This window comes from Rhododendron vialii, chromosome 2a (genome assembly GCF_030253575.1).
Source record: "Rhododendron vialii isolate Sample 1 chromosome 2a, ASM3025357v1".
Lineage (NCBI taxonomy): Eukaryota > Viridiplantae > Streptophyta > Magnoliopsida > Ericales > Ericaceae > Rhododendron > Rhododendron vialii.
In genome coordinates this window covers 252,788-266,527 of record NC_080558.1, presented here as the reverse complement: position 1 = coordinate 266,527, position 13,740 = coordinate 252,788, and the positions used below count along the sequence as shown (strand labels likewise).

The following is a 13,740-nucleotide window of genomic DNA, read 5'->3' as shown; positions in this document are numbered from 1 at the left end:
CAAAGGATCATGCCATTTATAGGCATCCTTTCGTGAAAACAATTAATTAGGAAGAGTCATCCGGTTGTTCAAGTTCCATAAGACTCCAAATTTTGAAGGTTCCTGATTATGCACCAACTCCTAAAAGGAATGGGAGGGACTGTAGTGTACCCATCGCACCACACCGTGTAGTGCGGCTGATCTGAATGTTCATTTCGGCACGAATGACTTGGATTTACTCTAAGCTCCTACAAATTCTAGCCGTCCATTGTTCGAATAAAAATCCGAGCCATTGCCGAGATGGACAATTGGATTAGCCGAACTACATGTATAGTGCGGGGTGCACTACAGCACCCTGGGTCCATTCCTAAGACCTCCCGCTGCCTGACAACATGTCTCTAGCTGTGTGTACGGGAGCACCTCTCTCTAACAATTCTCTCTCTAAAAAACAAGAGCACTTCTATCTGACCCTAAAGTAGCCTTCACAATTCCTCTTCTCATTCCCCTCCTTTCCCCTTGGGTTTATACCCAAATATGGGCGGCGGGAGGAGAGGGATCAATCAATGCTTTCAGATCTGGTTTCCCTTTCCCCTTCTCCACCAAAACTGCTTGTCGTTTGCCGCCACTCATCTTCTGAGTTTGTAGTCATGTGGTCACCGGTGGCTTCATGGGTCACCGACTTGGGAGCTTGATCGGTAAAAGGCTAGGCAAGACAAGGGCTGCTCAATGACGGAGGGGAGTGTAATTTTGTTTTTTTTTGATTTATTTTGTTTTTTGTTTGGATTTAGTCTAGTGGTTTGTTGGTCATGTGTTTGGTATTAGTTTTATTTTTTGCGAACCTGATCTCGTTAGGCGAGTTTAAAATAGGGCTGCGCATATTGTGCTCTGATTGCCCTTTCTAATGGTTTGTCCGGTCTGTGGACACCCATGTGTCCCCATGGGGTTCCTCTCTGCTGTACAACTTCTCACATTTGTCAAAACAAAAAAAAAAAAAGTTTGGGCCGTGTAGGAACACAAACATAAATATATTAGACAACTTATATCTTACAGACTTAGGGCCTGTTTGATAAAATTGAAAACTGAAACTGAATGCTGAAAAATTAAGTACTGAAAGCTGAATGCTGAATTTTTAAGCTGAAAAACTGTTTGATAAATATATTAAGTACTGAATTAAAAAAAGATAAATTAATTGTTGTTCCAATTCTCTTTTAATTTACTAATGGTCACAATGTACTTATAATAATGGTGGAATGATGATTGTTGTGGTGGTGGTGATGGAGTGGCGGCGGCGGCGGCGGCGGCGGCGGTGTTGGAGTGCTAGCAATAATGGTGTAATGGTGGTGGAGTGATGGTGATGTAACAGTGGCAGTGAGTGGTGATGGCGGCGGCGGTGGAGTGATGGTGTAATGGTGATAGTGAGTGGTGGTGGTGGAGTGAAGTTGTGCAATGGTGGCATTGTGGTGGTGACGACGGCGATGATGTGTTGGCGGTGGTGGTGGTGTGGAGGAGTGATGGTGGCGAAGTGGTGGTGGAGTGGTTGTAGTAGTGGTGGTGGGAGTGGTTGTGGTGGTGGTATGATGATTAAATGTAAGTATACAAGAATTCAGCCAGAATTAAGTAGCTCAAAGCTACTTATTTTTTTTCAATTTTTTAGCTTACATTTTAAGTAGCACTTAATTTGTTAAGCAATGTATAATGTTGTTATCAAACGTCCTGAATCACTTATTACTTAATTGATTCAGTTTTAAGTGCTGAATTTAGATTATCAAATAAGCCCTTAGCCAAGGACAAATCCGAGAACGAACAAGTCTGGTTGTGGACCATTTCGATTAATTCTAAGATGAAAGAAGTTTCTGCATAACTGGGTCAGCAAAAAACCTTTACCAATCGATTGTGGGACTAAATTTGGACTGTGGAACTAAAAAATCCCAAAAACAACTAGACTAAAAGGTGCACCAATCCAATCTTTCTAGACCCATTGGCATTCCTTTTCTCCAATCGCACCCCATGGTCCCGGATATGACCGAGAGCAATAAGCATTTTACAAGATGAATACGGGCCTACTACTTTACTTTTGGAATGTTGCATCCAATGAGCTCCTCAATGGAAAGTTTGATACAAACTTTGTATCGTACATAATTTCACATATACCAAGTGAAGAATGAAGCCAACAGGTAGCTACAAAATTAAAGAAAGTTTAAACAATACTTCAATTTTCATAACACAGTTCTTTAATGGGCCGGGGACAAATACTATATCAATACGAACACCAAACATTTACACCCAATTTGCTTGACAGCTGGACCTAAATAGATAGGTTGTGTGTACAAGAATGATTATAGTTCTGGCCTTCCGGGTTAATTAATGGGTTAAACAGTTCGATTTTGATAGCATGCCTCATCCTTGATAGCGGTGGCAATCCATGCATTGCATTAAGCACTGTTCAATATATTTGACCATCTTCGGTATGAATGAATCAAAGAATAATAAATTAACAATGCAACATAGTTTAATAGGAAACACAAAGGTTCATAAATTAACGAAGTACCATTTGGTGAATAAGAGTTGTAACTTCATTTTCATCCAGATTCACCAAATTAATTTGCAAGGTCCTTGAGGCTGATCGGTTAATTGAGAAATTAATTCCTTTGTAATGTTTTTTTTCGGAGTTTGGAAACAAGTTGCCTTACTGGGACTGATGTTTTGTGTAATGTTTTTTCGCGCAACTCAACTACTCAAGTCATGAATTTCTTTCTTCTTGGCAATATATAGTTGCTGGGTGTGTAAGCGTAATATCAATACCCACGAAACACAACGCATGCACTTGCATAGGGGCGGACCCAGGATTTCCTATCACTCGGATCAAATATCTTGATACACAAAGGCTCATTGTGACTTTTAGAAATTGATAGTTGTGATGGTTCCTTTCCTTTAAAATAACTCTCCATAGTTATAGAAAAAATTTAAAATGTTAACAAACTTTAATAGGACCTATGTTTATCCTAATTTTAAAAAGTTTGCTTAGGTTGGATTAATGGTACGACCCAACTAGGTACACAAAATTCAAAGTCCGACATTAGATTAAACCAATGCAGGTTGAAGGTTCGGTAGTAAAATAAAACTGAAGAAAAGAAGAACTCTTGCATAGTTATTATGAAACGTTGGGGAAAAAACTTGCCTGCAATGCAATTAATTCACAAGTCAATCAATTTCCCCAAAATACAATTGTACAATTCCAAAAGCAGAACAAAAAAGGAAGTCACAATCATAATCAATTTTGTCTCAAATTGATCTAGGTTTTTTATTTCAAATTATAACCTAGGGTTTAGATTATTTACCGGATCATATAATCATGGTTCATGGGCCATTGAATTTTAATGAAGTCTGTTTTTTAGGATTCCATATAATGTTTACTTTAAATTGTTAATGTACAATCCAATCAAGTTTTACAATCTACAATTTCAAAAAAAAAAAAAAAAAAAACACTCACACACACACAAATAAAGTCACAATCTAAGGAAAAAAAATCAAATTTCCCTCAAAGGCCAACGATTAGGTTTTACCTCATAATAATCCAAAGTCTTGTTTTGCAAAAAGATGGGAGAGAGATAAAGATAGGTAGTGCACTTTGAGTAAAAAAAACTCTGAAAACTTTCGGTTTTTTATCTGGAAATAGAGGAACTATTCTTGCCCATTTTTCAATTATTGAGAGAGAGAGAGAGAGAGAGAGAGAGAGAGAGAGTCACTGATTGGAAATGTGGGTGGGACCACAAAAAGCAAAAAGACAATGGGTGAAAAGTTGGGCAAGCTTGTAATTTTTCAAGACCACTTGGGGGAAGATATAAAGGAGAGACAGAGGAGAGTATAGGTCGCAGGGCAAAATTACAAAATATCCAAAATCTATATACATTTACATGGGGAATTTTCATCCAGTGGGGTCACTTGACTCCTCTTGCCACCAAGTGCGTCCGTCCGCCAGTGCACCTACATGTCCAATTTGGAGTTGTGCAAACAATAAAGTTCATGTAGGCTTCGTAACATAGTCTTGATCGATCGACCAGCCGGACTACGCGCGCACAATATGATACAGCTATATGGAGTAGTAAATTGGAGGCTTTGATGAATTAAATTTGTTGTCCATGCAATGTATGGCTATGAGATAGTATGAAAAATAGTTTAGGCAAGATCGATTAGTAAGAAAATCCAAGATTCACGGATCAAACCAATATGAAGCTAGCCTGAAAACGGAAGCTAAAATTAGGAAAATTACTAACTACATCTCTATTATAAAACAGAAAGGTGTGGGGACAAGTTGTTGGAACGGTTTAGATTCATTTGATCCAAAGGCTGTAGTGCATTCTCCCACTTCTCGTTTAAGTGCCCATGATTTTCATCTAAATCGTACAACTGTTACCCCTTTTCAATCGGGATGCGTAGTGCCGGAGGCACGAGTTATCACTAGTACTCCAATAAAATAAGCAAGCTCCAATCTCAAGAGGAGTTGGCGACTCCGATCCTCCACCATTCTCTCCCGTGTCCGTGAGCAGGAAAAGCCGTACAGAACGGTGGCGTTTCAGTTCGGAGAACATTCCAGGAAAGAAATAAAATAAAATTGCATAGTTTAATGGAATTCCTAATAAGTAAAATCCTAACCCTAGATACCTCACATGTGTAGCACGTGACTTTATAAAGCGCCGCAAAGACTTCACAGTAACACAAAAAAAAAATTGACCAAAAAAAAAAAAGAGTAACACACAAAGAAATACAAAGTTCACCAAGGGTAACCGTCCGATCTTTATCCACGTCATCGATCCGCGTTACTTCGTGATTCAACGGCTGAGATGAAGGTATTGCAGAGAGAGCTACTGGGTAGAACGAAGCTGCTGCTCCTCTCTATCCGCTTCTCTCTCCTCCCCTGTTTTCCTTTCTCCCAAACAATTTCTCCCGAATTTTGTCGAGTAAATTTTCCGAATATCCAAATCATGGAGGAAGAGAGAGAATTTGAAGAAATTCGTGACGCTGAGGAGACTGAGAAGGTGGAGGGAGTGGAAGAAGAAGAAGAAGAAGACGGAGAGGACGACGATGGCGATGACGACGACGTTGAGGAGGAGGAGGAGGAAGATGACGAGGAGGATGAGAGAGAGGTGCTGCCGAGCTCTGGTGGTCCTCCTCCGGTCCATCTGATAGAGGACGACGACGAGGATGATGAGGGAGATGACGACAACGGCGAAGGCGGCGACGACGACGACGACGACGACGACGACGACGACGACGAAGACGAAGATGAGGACGACGATGAAGAAGAAGGCGAAGAAGAACAGGTTCTTTTGTTTAATTATTATTCTATGTTTCTGTGATTTTTTTCAATAAATTACGTGTTGAACTTGTTCCGATCTCGTTTTGCTGTTTCTATTCTCTTGGTGTCTCTTTGCTTAATGCTCTCTTTCGAACTTGTGGAAAGAGCGGAGGGAAATAATTAAGAAGAAAAATTACGAGAAAAATAGAGGAATTTTTTTGCTGTACTTAATACTCCGTTTTACCCTCTTTTCTCTCTTCTATCTCATTCAGAACAAGGGAATGGCAAATTTTTGGACTTTTCCTTCCTTTCCTTTCCCTATGTTTAACGGCTCTGTTTTCTTCTGGTAAGAAATTTTTCAGATGTTCTTTTATGGAAATTTTTTGATCGTTTCCTTCCCTTCTCTTCCTTTCACTATGTTTAACTTAGGTTTTGTTCTGGTAAGAAAATTTTCAGATGGTCTTTCATGAAAAATAAGGTGAATTTTTCAGATCCGGTTTCCCATTCAACATCGACGCAGGAAAAACTTTCTTGAAATATGTCTAGGAGCTATTTTCCTTTAATCTAACTCTCTTGCTATGTGGACTCTGCTCAAAATTTGATTTTCAGGGTTTGTTAATACGATTTGAGTCCAGATCTGTCGATTTCCGTGAGTTTTATTATCTGTGCACTTGTGTTTCCTATACAATTCTTTAGGCTTAAACATGTTTTGTTTACGAAGAGCACAAAAAAAAATTGTTTGGAAAAGCTTGGGATTTTGGCTCTTACAACCAGTAACTGGCTTGGATAAAGGCTTTGTGGATCTGACTTCATATAGTTTTGTTATACTTTTCTTGTTTGTGGATATAAAATTTTCTGAGTCAATCTTGAAGTCCAACTTTTCTCGGCTCGGTTTCCTTCTCCATTCGGTTTGATTGGAGACTTTTTCTTAAGCCATATTTTTGCGACGAGAAACTTGTTTTGGGTTGTGAAAGAGTAGGTTGTTAGTTTGTTAATCAGTAGGAGGTTAGTTTGTTAATCAGAGTTGATATATTTTTCAAAGTGCATGTTAATTTGTCCTTGGGGAGAAGGGATCCTTCAAAGTAGTAGTTTTCCTCCTGGATCGCGTGGAACTACATGGCCCTCATTTAATTCGCCGATCTTAAATTGGTTCTTCAATATTATTATTGTGGTGCTTCATTGTGTGTTTTGGTGCTTGTAAGAAATTAGTAATAACATTAGCTTGTTCTTTTTCTGTTGTAAAGATCCGACTGGTCTAGTGATTTTGTCATTTTTTGTGTCTTCCTTCCTTTATTTGTTTTTTCATATGTTTATGTATCCTTTTGTTAGTAAAATTACTTCAAAGTGTGGATTTTTGAAACACGTACAAGTTACAAGTTGAAAAAGTGGCTTTGGGTATAATTATCTTATCTGGCTGCTTGCGTATTCCATTGCTATACATGTAGAAGTGTTATTTTTAGGTGCTTGAGTTGACCTTTAGTATCCCAGCCCCTTGCTGGTTGGTGTGAACTGGGTTCCTCCACATGGAGGAAGTACTTGTGCACAGACAGCCAAACCATGATTCAGGTTATTTAGCCCAATAAGTCGACATGGGGTTGTCAAGATTACTTGTGGTTCCAATAGGGCAATTAAAAAGAAAATTTCGAAAGTTATCCTCCTGCTATTTAACTTCTTGAGAGGTCAACATCATCAACCTAAAGTCCTTAAGTCATGTGCTCAAGTTAAGTAATTTTGCTACGCCCAAAATATGGATGATAAACTTCTATTGTTTGCTCATCCACGTAAGAAGGGGGAAAGAGAGCAACTGACTTGTCATGGGGGATTATCTTTTATCAGAAAGTTTGCTCTTTGCACACAGGCTCCATTAGTGCTCACTATAAGAACCTTTTTTTTCCCTCTGTATTGATTTTTTGAGGGGTGATTCTAGTTTCTGGCAAATTTTTAGTTTTCAGAACTTTGAAATTAGTGAGTCAAAAGCCTGTTTCAATTCTAGCTATTTGTCCTTGTTTTTGTATTTTTGGAAAGCTAAAATTTCCCCTAAGTTTTCGCTGGTCATATTATGGGTAGTCGGTCATATTATACACCTGTGATGAATTGCCTTCACCCATGTTCCCCACTGCTCTCCTCTCCCTTGTATTGTAGTGTTCTTCCTCGGTCAATTGCCTACTGATTTCTCTTACCTATGAATGACTATTTAGGAGGATATGGGAACCGAGTACCTTGTCCGGCCCCTGGATCGTCCTGAGGAGGAGGAAGATAACAGTGATTTTGAACCAGAAGAGAATGGTGAGGAAGAAGAGTTTGGTGAAGAAGATGAGGATGAGGATGATGAAACTGGAGGGAAGGTGGAGGCTTCAGCAAAAAGGAAGAGGCCAGATGGAGATGACTCCGGTGATGATGATGATGGCGGTGGCGAGGATGATGAGAGACCATCCAAAAGATAAGGGCGTCGAGGTCAATCTTTCTCCCTCCCTCTCTCTCTCTCTCTCTTAAAACTATCTTAGCTCTCTCTAGAGAGTAGGATTCACGGATGTTGTTCTGGTTTCGTGTAATATCATGTTGCAGTAGGGTAAAACATATCTCGGGGAATGCGTAGTTTATATCTGTTTCCGAAAAACTATTGGAACTTTTGATCTAGTTCTGGTGTGAGGTTATGATGCTAGAGAAACTCTAGATACTTTGTTTCAATGTTCATTTTCCGTTGGTAGGTAGGTCTTTCAGTGCTCTGTTTCTATCCCTCTACTAGGCTGTTGAATGGTTTAAAGATGTGTGGACTTAATTATTATACATTGTGGGGTTTTTTTTTCGGATGTAATATTGTAGTACTATCTTTATTTCTGCCAAGACTGTTTATGTTTGCTGGCTATCGTGGAGAGAGATGGTTGTTTGTGCATTGAATTTTCTATCTCCTATATATTATAATAAAGTCTGTTTAAGTTTGCATGATTTTTGTCGTGTGAGTGAGGACGGGGCGATATTCGATCGGGTTGGAGATCGATCTCACTTATAGGCTAGACTAATCGAATTTGAAGTTTTGTTGGAGTGGAATGGGGGAAGTAGCAAGTCTGGTTGATCTTGAGATTGAACCCATCCCCATCCCCATCCCATCCCATCCCATCCCATGGGCTTTTATATATATATATATATATATATATATATATATATACTAGTAAAAAAACGAGTTTAGAGCCCGCCCATCTCGATATTGGTGGGAAAGATCATTCGGATATTGGGTAGATCCGAGTAGAAAGGGGTTAGTTGGATGGAGATGTGAAATTTGGTTAAGAGACGGACAGAGAGCGATTGGTGGTTTGGTTTAGGTGCCAAATTTCTACGGATGGATCCTCGAGTTCTATGGTCGTCGTACCATACTTGCACGTAAATACTAGTAAAGGAAATATCTCTCTCTCTCTCTCTCTCTGCTTAACAAGGAGGAGGAGGAAAATGGATCCAAACATTATTTTAACTACTAATAAGAGGAGGTTAACATAAACGAATAGTGCGTGGAGTACTATTATTATTTAAAATCAATCAATCCTCAATCAATGTGTGTCCTCCTACCACGTGGACCCGTTGATGCCACCAGCCGCCACATGGTTGTCTCTACTCTAGTTTACCAATATTACTCTTTTGGCCCCTATGTATTATTATTGGGGGGTTACCGACACCCATAGTGGGGGGAGGGGCAGTTTAGTTATTTATATTAAAAAAATCTCCCGTATGGATTCATGCATGTGATAACTTTTTTGTTTTTTTGTTTTTATTTGTCCCATCTATTATCATGATTATGTGATAGTAGTATCATGTTAAGTAGTATTTATCTACTTTATTGAACTGACGACCGGTGGTGGACCTGTGATTGACAGATGGCAAATCACTGCCGCCATGACTCACGGGAACAAGTGTGACTCAGCTGCAAATATTGGATGGAAGCTATCAACCTCACTGACTTTCTTTGGCGGAGGTGGCTGACCGACAGATATGAGTTGAGCTTTTGGACATAATTATGTCCAAAATCGTTCGATTCACGTAGTCTCGCATACATTGGACGGGCCGCGTCCTTGATGGGAAAATGAGAAATTATGCACTTACTACGAGAAATAATGTTCACTCTCTTTTTCGATTATGGCACACATTTTCTTGTCTTTTAGTGAGAAAAATATACACAAAAACTTCGCTAAAAGATAAGAAATGGAGTGTCAATAAAAAAATGGTGTAGAAATTATTTTTCCTACTTGTTTTTGTATTTATAAAAATAAAAATAAATTGTTTTGTAACAGTTCTGAAATCATGACATGGAGAGGGTATGTTAAAGTCTCCAGAAATTAATTTTGTAAAAGATCATGAGAATATTAGAAATGTGTTTTGAGCTCAAAGTCTCAAGCCCTGAAGCATTGGGCCGGAAAGCCTAACATAAGGCGCATATAAGCCTTGGGCTAGACTTCACAACTTTTTAAAGTAACAGGCCGGCCTTATCGTGATACAGTGGGAGCAATTGAGTTTGGGCTGGGACAGGTCTACCCCGATAATGAATGGGGCCAGTCCAGCGTGCGAAGCAGCCTCTTTAATTTGAGATCAATTTAAAACCTCTAAAATTGTATTTTTTTTCAAGTCAATTGTATATACTCTTATTCACCTCTTATCTATGGATCTAATTTTTATGATGTTTCATTACTTATGAAAGTAGTGATTGAGAGAGTTGTGAGAGAGAATACATATAATCTAGTAGGAGTTGATGTTTCTCTTGCATGTAGATGAAAGGATGATTATGCCCTTTTCCTCATTAAATGAGGTGGCTTAATGGGACCCGCATCGACAAGGGTTCTCAAGCAATTGAGTGCATTAGGGTTCCAAGACAAATATGGGTTGGAGCATGCGATGATGTGCTTATGGGCCTCCTAAATATGGTACCACTTCTAGTATTTTTAATCAATTTAGGTTCTACGCTTTAGTATTCTTTATTCCAATAGTTTAATGTGGTTTTCAGTTGTTTATTAGATTTTTGGTTGACGACAATCTGGTTTTCAATATTTTTTTTCTTAATCATGTGGTTTCCAGTTTTCAATGTGTATTTTCAAATGCAATATGCAATTTATTTTGTTTTTTGCTTGATTGTTGTGCAGATTCAGTATCACAACCCTTTCACTATTAGAATGCATCTTGGGGATGATTTTAAGGGTGGTCTAAAACAGTTTTATGTAAGGGGAAGCGAGACATGCCTTGATTTCTATTAGAATGCATCTTGGGGATGATTTTAAGGGTGGTCTAAAACAGTTTCATGTAAGGGGAAGTGTGACATGCTTTGATTTTTGTTGGAGGAGGGAGTGAAGATGGAAGATAGGGTCTCAAGTCTGCGTATAAATAAGAAGAATTGGGGATTTTTCCCTCCAACTACAATATCCTTTGGGTAAGAGAAGAGGAAGGGACACTCACGTGTTAATTTACCCTCCAAACGCAGGGCCATGGGGACAAGTAAGCATCCTACATCAAACAATTGAAGGAAACAAAACGGCGTGGGTTTAATTGATGAAATGTTGAATAGTTTAGAGATGTAATTGACATTTAGTGAAGTTTGAAGGTTTATGAAACATTTAAGCGATAGTTTAGAGGTTTTTTGAAAATTTTCCAAAAACATGATGAAAAGAAATGTCAAAAAAGAAGAGAAAAGTTGAAGACAAACCAATGCCATATATCTGCGATTTATATTCGTTGTGGCACATAAACATGGAGATACAGCATTTTTTGTTGATTAACCAAAACACTAATAATTACCCCTTATGAACATCACCACCATTTCAAAGTTCAAAGTTGTTGGCTAAGGTGAGATTCATGGAGATTGGAGATGTGATTTAGCAATTCTACCATCACCTCCCTTGGGGAAAAACCCGCCGGGTACACGCTCATTCCCTGAACCGTACACTATCCTCAGAATTTCCTCCGGTGTTCGGTCAAAACCAAGAGAGTTTTGGTCCCCTGCGAGAACGTTGCCCCTGATTTTCCCCTCGGCTCCTCTCAAATTCGGAACGATAAGGCCTTCATCTTTCAGGCCTGAACTTCCCAGCTTGTTCCTGAGCTCTGAAATGCGGTTGGTGAACTCTACTACGGTGATTCCGTATGGTTTTACCTTTTCCGATGCCCGCTTGTAAAGCAGCCCTCTGATCACAGCGTCTTGGCCCGACTCCACTGCCAAAAGCCCTGCTACCAGCTGATATATATATGTGCATGGAGGCGTATTATATATAGAAAGAAAGATGAGAAATGGGTAAGAAAATCCATGCATGCAGGTAAATCCACATGATTTTAATACTAGTAGAAACAATTACAAATAATAATAATAATAAATACCCTTTTGGAAGTGGGGCTTTGGAGTTTGGGATTGGCTCCAACGTATCCAGTGAGTCCAACGTAAGGAACAACATAGGAAGCAATTAGAAAGTTGATTTCATTAGCATAAGGATTGAAGGGTGGGTTCAATGCCCTTCCAAATGCACTATTCATCACTTCTCCAAACGCCTCTGCACTCAGATTCAGCTGTGGCCTCGCAAATCCTTTTACCGTGCTCTTAATTGCCCTGTGCATATATATACGCATGCAATTTTTCAGAACCCATTAATTAATTAAACAACACTTAATTGATTCGTGAATATTTCTTTTCTTTTCTTTTAAAAAAAAAAAAAAGAGATTCTAAAAAAGGGAAAAGAATAGTACTTGAACATGTACTAGCTAGAGTCAAATTCCAATTCCATTTATATAAGTGGGTCTAATTAATGAGATCGATTTGTTAAATTTATGGACAAACTTTCCCACATCCTTAATCAATTAATGAGATCGATTTTGTTCACCCACTTGTAGACGAAACTCATCAATTGGTTTACCAAGGTTCGTTACTTTAACGCCTGACCTACATCAGAATTCGAACCACCAGGTGATTGAATGTAATGTATAATTGCTTTCGATTTCTAATTAGTTGAAGGTATGGAATCTGATGCATTAAGTAAACCACTTGTCAAGGGTAAAGGAGAAATCAAATGAGAATTGAGTATCGAAACCTCAAGTGTCCAACTTCCTGGTAGGCAAATTGGAGGATAACATCATTCGTGAAAGGGTCCAGTGTGGCCTTTCTGGCACCAACCGGTGGCGGGCCACCCATGGTGAGATCGGGAGCGACACTATCCAATCCCCGGCCCAACGAGGCCCATAAGAAGAACTCTGCTTCCAAATACTCTAAATTTAGAGGGAACTCTAGGAGATCTGCATCAGATTGAGGGACAACAGTTTTGAAATTCACGTTGTCGTCGGAACAAAAAGAAGTAGGAACGAGGAGGAGGAGGAGGAATGAGAGGAAAACGGTTGCGGTGGCTGAAACGGACAATGCCATCTTTTCTTGTCTTTGTTTTGCTAAGTGATTTAGTGTGGGTACTTGTTTCATGGTTTTTCTCCAAGCCCTGCCCGCAAACGTATATATGCATGGTTCCTAACACCCAGAGACAAAATTAGGGAAGCCACGTGGCCGCAGAAGGCTAATCCACGTGCATGGGAGTTGATCTGAATTCTGAAGTGGAGGAGGAGGAATAGGTGGCTACTTAAATGGTTATTGTCTTTTACTACTAGCATTGCTAGTTTGTTGTTGGAAGGAGCTTGATTTCAGGGGATAAAGTAGTAACGATCTTTGTTCCTATTTTGAGTCCTTTTTGGATCTTCCAAACCAATCTTCCTTAAAAGGAGATCTGTTTAAGTTCAATTACGAAGGGAAAAATCAACACTACGTACTACAAAAGACCTTTATTATAGGCTCATTTCCCTTTGCAATGGGTCTTCTACAAATCTGGAACCAAAACTATCTGAGAAAACAACCCGAGGAGGAAAGAAATATTCTAATGACCAAATTTCCACACAACAATGCAACCTTTGTTCACTTGCTCTCTTTTATGAAACAACAATAATGCTACACTCGCCTCTGCCACCTCCTCCGCCCACTCCTTCCTCTCCCACCACGATCCTCAAATCCCACCTCTCCTCTATAAAGGCTATAAGTCTTGGAGTAAACAAATACTGTATGTTTTCTTACTTTGTATTCATCTATACAGTCCATTAAATAGGCTACAGGAGATGCAGATTACAAGTGGAAAAATACATTAGAAAAACTATCCTTATCTATATCTACAACTACATTTGAAAGGGTTTGTTATTAAGGAGGGTTCTTATCCGTATCATTTACACGCCCCCGCAAGATGGTGCTCCCATTGGAGACACCAATCTTGGACCGCAGAAGAGAAAGCCGGTGTCGAGATAATGGTTTGGTGAGGGCATCAGCTAGCTGGTCCGTGGTGGCCACATGCGACACTTGAAGTAGTCCTTTAGAAACCGAGTCACGCACGAAATGGAAGTCGATAGCAATATGTTTCATGCGAGAGTGGAAGACAGCATTTGCACAAACATAGGTGGCCCCAACATTATCACAATAG

At 39.4% G+C, this 13,740-nt stretch overlaps 2 protein-coding genes and 1 long non-coding RNA gene across 3 annotated transcripts; 2 read left to right on the top strand and 1 right to left on the bottom strand.

Annotated features, from left to right (window-relative positions):
* Positions 1-4,772: 4,772 nt before the first annotated feature.
* LOC131317997 (uncharacterized) lies at positions 4,773-8,119 on the top strand. Its single transcript, XM_058347756.1, has 2 exons — positions 4,773-5,300; positions 7,474-8,119. The coding sequence occupies exons 1-2, from the start codon at positions 4,821-4,823 to the stop codon at positions 7,717-7,719; spliced, it is 726 nt and encodes a 241-aa protein (XP_058203739.1). The 5' UTR covers positions 4,773-4,820; the 3' UTR covers positions 7,720-8,119.
* A 334-nt stretch (positions 8,120-8,453) lies between these two features.
* LOC131317996 (uncharacterized) lies at positions 8,454-10,865 on the top strand. Its single transcript, XR_009197468.1, has 2 exons — positions 8,454-10,182; positions 10,399-10,865. It is a non-coding gene; the product is annotated as an uncharacterized LOC131317996 (long non-coding RNA).
* On the bottom strand, positions 10,270-12,748 carry LOC131317995 (desiccation-related protein PCC13-62). Its single transcript, XM_058347755.1, has 3 exons — positions 12,325-12,748; positions 11,621-11,846; positions 10,270-11,480 (listed from the first exon to the last, which is right to left on the bottom strand). Exons 1-3 carry the CDS (start codon positions 12,702-12,704, stop codon positions 11,103-11,105), a joined length of 984 nt encoding a protein of 327 aa, XP_058203738.1. The 5' UTR covers positions 12,705-12,748; the 3' UTR covers positions 10,270-11,102.
* Positions 12,749-13,740: the final 992 nt, after the last annotated feature.

What these genes read in the sequence shown, in the direction of transcription:
- LOC131317995 (XM_058347755.1), bottom strand. Translation starts at nt 12,704, where the DNA reads ATGAAACAAGTACCCACACTAAATCACTTAGCAAAACAAAGACAAGAA. An exon ending in CAGGAAGTTGGACACTTGAG is followed by an intron (nt 11,847 to 12,324) that starts GTTTCGATACTC and finishes ATATATGCACAG; the next exon opens with GGCAATTAAGAGCACGGTAA. An exon ending in AAAGCCCCACTTCCAAAAGG is followed by an intron (nt 11,481 to 11,620) that starts GTATTTATTATT and finishes TATATATATCAG; the next exon opens with CTGGTAGCAGGGCTTTTGGC.
- LOC131317997 (XM_058347756.1), top strand. Translation starts at nt 4,821, where the DNA reads ATGAAGGTATTGCAGAGAGAGCTACTGGGTAGAACGAAGCTGCTGCTC. An exon ending in AAGAAGGCGAAGAAGAACAG is followed by an intron (nt 5,301 to 7,473) that starts GTTCTTTTGTTT and finishes ATGACTATTTAG; the next exon opens with GAGGATATGGGAACCGAGTA.